Below are 7,148 nucleotides of genomic sequence, written 5' to 3' on the forward strand. Positions count from 1 at the left end.
ATAGTGGTTCATTGCCAATATGTCAGCACAAAAAGTTAATTTTTTATTTTCATTAATACTAAAGATATGTTATTTAATGAATTAAAAAAATCTGGCTTCCAGAGATTCAATTCTAACTGAGCAATAAAAGAAAATTGTCCTTCTTGTAGGTATCACTTACTAGCCATACAAATGTTCTTAAAAAAAGAAGCTTACTTCCATCCCCTCAACCCAAATCTACCTATTCAAAAGATGGATAACTTGCTAATTAAGTGTCAAGTTCCAATATAACAAGGAGGATCTCTTACTAGTTCTTATTGAAGCAATCCAATTTTTTATTGGAAATAATTTCTGTAAACAACTTGGCAGGTAATCCAGATAGAGTTTATAATTATTAAATAATTAAAGTGTTCATATTACCACTCTTTAAAAAGGTAAATAATGAAATTCATAGGAATCATTGTCACCTACCTTAAATCCCTCAATATGTAAGTGTGAGAGAAGGGTGTGTGTGTGTGTGTGTGTGTGTGTGTGTGTGTGTGTATCTGTCTGTCTGTCTGTCTCTGTGTGTGTCTCTGTCTATGCTTTCATAGATGCAAGTGATTTGGAATACATTGTCATGCCTAGGAAGAAAATAAAGAACGTAATAGAGAGGCATAATTTTTCAACTGAAATTTCTATTTAGAAATTTGCACCAGCCCACAATTTTCCTCATACTGTTCACTATTATCTAGCTCCTCTCAAAGAGAAGATTAAAGTAAACACATTAACTAAGACTAATTTCCTTTAAATTTATGACTAAAGTTGATTATTTTTCTTTGTTGAAAATTAGGGTTTTTTAAAATTGAAATCACCCTCTGTCTTTGCCAAATTGACACAGGCATCAGCTACTATGTTTTTAAATGGCTTTAAAATCTTAGAAAGTATAGAAATTCATATTGACATTCATTACAAAACAAAATCATATTTAAGACAATATGATCACAAGATGTTAAAATGATTTTATTATATTTGTCTTATATTTTCTGTTCCACTTTCTAGGACTTCATCAAGAGAAAAGTTATCTTGAGAAGGCTATAAAATAAAACTAGTAGAATTATGTAAGTACATATAGATATTGATTTAATTTACAATCAATGTCTCAAAAACTCATTTCTCTCAAATGTAAAAAATCTATTTAATTGGTCACATTTCATAAATCAAAGGAAGTTTTATGCATTCATTGATTTTAGGTGTGTCTATCTATCTATCTACCATCTATAATAGATGTTTCAAATGTAATCTAGCCTCACATATGTATTGTTTCTATTGCATTTGTATTAGTAGTGCATAGTAGTGCGTAGTCTGGCATATAACAGACAATAAATGTTGGTTAATTGACCTATTCATGTAAGCACACAAAAATCCCAAATATCATAAATGTGTGTGTATGTATATATCTATCTTTAGATAAATATTTTTATTTCACCTATATTGCTTAAATAGGCATAAAGCTATCAAAAATAAGAGTTATTATACAATCAATTAATATTCTTATTTAACCCCTATGGGCACTAAACATAATTCAGAGAATATAAAACTATTTTACCTCCCAATCCTGGTCTAAGGCGATTATCATAACCATCAAGAAGTCTGTCTAGAATTCTTGTAAAGATGGTAATGTTATTCTTAGCTTCATCTTCTTGAGGGTCAGCCAGCACCAACCTATAAAGACATTTACAATTCACAAGCTGATAGATGTCTGTTTTTATAGAATGTGAACACTCTGTTCTTACTCTGTCTTTTGATGTTTTACTAAGCTTTACCACCTAAGCTACTAGTGCCACCTTTTTTGTTATCACTACTATAAATACAAATGTATTTACAAACAGTATGGTGAAGAAGCATATCGTGTTGAAAATAGATATGACGGTGTGTTTAGCAAAAGCTTGAAATCAAAAGTTTTCACATTTGTGCTGTTTCATATTTTATAAACTTCCTAATATTTTCCAAAGTGTCATAACTTCAGATTTGACATAATATTTCAAAATATATTTAAAATATGACAAATGCTGGACAATAATTTCATTAGGTAGTGAAAATAGCCACATGGATTGAAAGTGATAATAGACACATATGTGCTAGAAAAAATTACTCAAAAATTTGAATCTTAAGTTGATAAATAGAATTAACTCTACTATGGAGAAGAAATGCTATATCTTATTGTTTGACATATTTCCTTTTTTCCTGAAATATTTTAATCCCCCAAATTACATATATCTCTTCCTTTATATATGCCTCCACCCAATGGCCACAGAAAATACAATATAGATATGAGGGAAACTCCACTGATCATGCTCAGGGAGTCCTCTGATGTCAGTACTGTGGGGGTGGGCTCTACAACAGATTAGCACTGAACACATTTCCAAAGAGCTGCAGACAGTCTTAAAGGTGCAATAGCTTTAAATCAGTCTACCACAACAGGAATAACTCCCTTTTCAGAGATTAAATTATCAGCCATTTCCTGAATAGATAATATAAATAAAATTGCAATAGGCTTACATTCTTTTCACAAAATGGTACAGTCTTTGATTTTAACCATCAACATCTCTATCAAGAGTGTTCTCAGATCCAAAGGGACATGATTGTAAAGCTCAGCTTTTTAGTGAAGAACCTCAGATAGATATTAAAAAAAGAACATTTGCTTCACCAGCATTATTTATTCCTAAGCTTGATTTTAAAATTTACATACTGACCAAAGAATTGGGGGGGGGGGAATTCTATTTTTTATTGTTACTATGTAAATATAAAATTAAGAACATTAAGGAAATCTATGATTTAATGCAAATTTTTCATTATGATTACAATTTGTTCATTATTTTCAAAGGAAACAGATGATTTTATTTGTATCTGAGAAAGTTAAACTATATGTCAAAAACTACTAAAAATGACATTATCCATATATAAATTGCATAAATTTTACACAGAGACACACACTCACACTAATGTTCAAAGCCACCTTATAGACTAAAAAACACCCAGAAAATTGATAGCTAACACACACACACACATGCACACACAGACACACAAATAGGCTCACATTGTTATAGGAACAAAGAAAACATTTAACTATGTATACTTTGCAAACTTCAGAAAACTGTGTTGTGAATTATTTCAGGTTCTGGGAATCTAGAAAGTTTCTACATTGGTTCATTAACTTATTTAAAAATATGTAAGTAGGAGAGGATTGAAATTTCACATAAATATTTACACCAAAATCATGTATTTTAAAATTAATATTTAATTTTTTTCTTTATAGCCAATATTTAAAATAGTAGATATTTTTCAATTCAAAGATCAGGTTCCTTTCAACATATTTTAAAAATGTTTTTTAAATTGGAAATGTCTTCTTTATCTTGAACTTACCCTAGTATATTTTAATAAAGTTACCTACCTTAAAGTATCAAAGACTCTTGTAAATATAAGTTGGACATCTTGGTTGTTTTAATTAATAAATAGAATGGTTACATTCAAAGTGCATATAAGAATGTTATCATCAGACTAGAATCATAGTTTCTGTTATTTTGAAAACAACAATCTAAATACATTCAACTCAATATGCCATTCTGATATGTATTTCAAATTATTTAAATAAAATCTAAAATGAAGTTACAAATAGCAGTCACAAATAAATCGTATTTTGAAGTAATGGAGGCAATGGGAAATTTAAACCGTTTTAAAAATAAGTCTTTTCTATTAAGTTGTCATTTTGAAAATGGTTGCTAAATTTACAAGATGAAAAACTTGATTAATAAATCAAGCTATTGTTTTATTGTTTAAGAATGTGAAGTTGTCTGCTATCTCCACCTAGAGGTTTAAGAACAAATATCATTTTTGTGGCTGCTATATTGGCCAAAAGATACAAATCCATTAAAATGTATTTTAAATGCTGGCTTTCTAGCTGACTTCAATAGTAACAATTTCAAAATTGTGGCAGACATAACACACTTATTCCAATACCTTTCAACTTAATATAATGGGGAGGGGGGGAGACACTTCCCCAGGCAATTTTTCTTTCAGTGCATTTCTTCCCTTTAATTCTATTTTCTCTCTGTACCGTATCTTATTGTTGAAGATGAATAACTAGCAACTTTATATGATCTCTAAAACTCCCTAGATTTTCTACAAGGATAGACTTTTCCCCACTCCATCGGAAAATTTCAAACTACATTGCTCTAATCCAATGTCTCAATAGTTTCCCCCCCCCCAAATTGTTGATATCCAAGGCAAGCTTTCCTCTTAATTCAAATATAAAATCAGATGAAAACAAAATTCTCACCTTGCTGGTGCCCACACCAAGAAAACAAGAAGGACCAACTGCATAGTGAAGTCTGACAGTTTTCTCTTCATAAGTGTTCTTTAAAAAGCCATGAAAAAAAAGAAAACAAACAACAAAACCCTCTCAGAACTACATTCGCTTTCCCCCAAGCCTTTAGTCTAAAAGACTGGGGTTTTGGTGGAATACCGAGTCGAAGGAGGATGGTGACAAAATTAAGGAAGAGAGGCTAGGGAGTGATGGGGGGGGGTGCATTTTTGAACACCGTGAACAAGTAATCTGACTTTACTCCACTAGGAACTTCGCCTATTCTGATCTTTTGCGAACACCTCGTTTTGTACAAACATGTAATTCCAGGGAACCCAAAGTGACATGTGAGCTGCAGAAGGCAAGGGGAGGAGGGAAGGAAAAGGAGGAGAGAGAGTGTGTTTCATGCTACAACCACCTCAACCCCGGCAATCACCGCAACCTAACGAGGAAGCGGAGGGGCGGCAGACCACCGAAAGCCCGGTTCCAGCATTCCCGGGGTTCCTCGGAGTGCACTGCGGTTGTAACACCCCCATCCCCAACTCAATAATCCATTCGCGCTGTTTGGAGACTAGGTCTCGGAAGGCAGCCGGCTGGACTGCTGCGAAACGACGAACGTGTTTGACAGCTGTTCAGTAACTGATGATTACAATCTGAGAAAGGGTAGCGGCTCAAAGGCTAAAGAGGCAGCAGCGATCACGGTGTGCAAAGTTCCAGAATAGAAAGAAAGCCCGTTAATGTGTCGCTGGGGAGTGGTGGTTGTGAATCTGATTGTTGTTTTCTGAGAATTAGCGGGATGGTTATTGGGAAAGGAAACGAAGCTAGAGCCCCCCTTTGCCCGTGGAGAAGAGAAAGGTAGGGTGGGGTTGGGATGAAGTGGAGCAGGATCAAACATGCACATGAGGCGAAGGGGAATGGTCTCTGGTGGAACTAACGCTTGTGACCCTACCTGAAGCAGCCAACAGGACCTGGTGTTTCCTCCCTTTGCCCTGATCCTGAAAGAAGGAGGCTGGAGATGGGAAACTTGGAGCGCTAAGGAGAGAGAGAAAGAGAGAAAGGCAGGGACTGCAGCAGTAGCAGTCGTGCAAAGGGAGCTGATTCAGAGTGGGTTGGTAGAAGAAGGAGGACAGAGGAGCAGCAGCCACAGTGGCGGCGGCAGAGGCGGCGACGGCAGCGGCGGCAGCGGGAGGTGGCAGTGGTGGTGGTAGTGGTGGCGGTGGGAGAAGGAGGAGGAGGTGGAATAGGAGGAGAAGGAGGAGGAGGAGGAGGAGGAGATAGCAGCCAGAGGAGGGGGAAGGCGCTGTGCGCACTGGCAGTGGCAGACACGAGCCCGGGCTCTGGGGGGAGTAGGAGGAGGAGCTAGAGCCCTGGGCGGAGGGCTAATTAAGTACACCCGAAAAAAAACCGTCCTCTCCCCTCCCCCCCCACTCGTGACACGAGCAGAAAAAGGACCCCCTCCTCTGGACCGCTGCCCGCTGGGTGGCTGGAGCCCAGTATTCTAGTGCGCTCATGAGTACGCTGGACAGCTCCCTCCTGCTCCCTTATTGGCCGGAGAGAAGCAGGAGCCAGTACTCCTGGCCCTACTGCTGTGTGCCAGTTGCAGCAGCTGTAGCTTCAAAGGGGCCACAAGGCTTCTAGGAGGGGGGTGTGGGTGGGTATGGGAAGTTGATGTATTGGAAGAAAGATCAGTCTGCAGGGTCCTAGATCCCCGGGATTGCACACACACACACACACACACACACACACAGCCGGCTCCTTCACAGGGGAGCATTGCTGAGGCTGAAGGGTAGAAAGAGTTAAGATTTTTGGCGGATAGCAAAAGCTACCTTTTCTGTGCCATCACCTTACCCCAGCAAAAGAAAGTTCAAAGCACCTTACTTGAAGCCAAAGATGAGGAACTTGATTTTTCTCCTCTGAGTCCTCTTGATGACTAAGTACTCGGCCAATTCTTCCATTAGACTGCAGAGGACGGGGGAGCTCTTTAAAGCCCATTAGAGACTCCTGTCCTTTCAGACTAAAATCATCAATGATCTGGATCTATTTCTATTCTATGTACCTGGGAAAACCACTGTAATCCTTTTCCCAAATTTCTTCCTTCGGATTATTTCCCCTTCCTACTACTTTACTGGGGCTACATCGAATCAACAGTTCCAAAAAGTTTATATTAACTGAGTTAGAGAAGACGTGGTGGGTTACTACGGATGCCATTTGATTCAAACATCCATTGGAGAATATTGGAGCAGTATTTGATTTTTCACTCTCTCCTTTATCCAAATGCACATTAAAAAAAAAAAAGTTTCTTAAAGGATGTGTTAAAATTTTCAATCCTACATCAGGCTATTGTGTATATTTGATCTTACTCCTTTCTACTGTGGTGATAAAATACACATAAAATAAAATACTAAATACATGCATCTATAAACAAGCCTTTCTCTTAGGTGATACATAAAATATGATGAAAGATTAGATATAGCTTACTTAGAGGAAGCAGACTGATGATATTTTTAAATGAAAGAGGAAACATTTTCATATTTAAGTGTTCCCTTTCTTCTTTGGATGAGAAAGAAAGAAATAGAGACGGGGGGAGGGAAGGGAGGAAAAGAGGGAGGAAGTGGAGAGGGAATGAAGAAGGAAGGGAGGGAGAAAGAGAAGGAAAGAGAGATATGCATTCAAATACAAATTTTTTATGATAATATATTAAAATTATGTTGTTTTGGAATTCTATAATCCATTTTTGCTTTGGTTTTGTGAGATTATAGGAGGAAAAAGAGGGAGAATTTTATACTATAAATATTTTCAAGTAGATCTTTTTAATCTATTTATCAAC

At 36.8% G+C, this 7,148-nt stretch overlaps 1 protein-coding gene across 1 annotated transcript in view; it reads right to left on the reverse strand.

Annotated features, from left to right (window-relative positions):
- Positions 1-5,530, reverse strand: part of GABRA2 (gamma-aminobutyric acid type A receptor subunit alpha2) — a 128,779-nt gene extending 123,249 nt beyond the window's left edge. The window contains exons 1-3 of the mRNA XM_003773285.2: positions 5,271-5,530; positions 4,298-4,375; positions 1,568-1,683 (exon numbers count right to left, since the gene is read on the reverse strand). Of these exons, the coding sequence (XP_003773333.1) occupies positions 1,568-1,683; positions 4,298-4,368 (187 nt within the window). The 5' untranslated portion in view covers positions 4,369-4,375; positions 5,271-5,530. The remainder of the gene's footprint in view (positions 1-1,567; positions 1,684-4,297; positions 4,376-5,270) is intronic.
- Positions 5,531-7,148: the final 1,618 nt, after the last annotated feature.

The sequence above is a fragment of the Sarcophilus harrisii genome, chromosome 6 (genome assembly GCF_902635505.1).
Source record: "Sarcophilus harrisii chromosome 6, mSarHar1.11, whole genome shotgun sequence".
NCBI classification, from domain to species: Eukaryota; Metazoa; Chordata; class Mammalia; order Dasyuromorphia; family Dasyuridae; genus Sarcophilus; species Sarcophilus harrisii.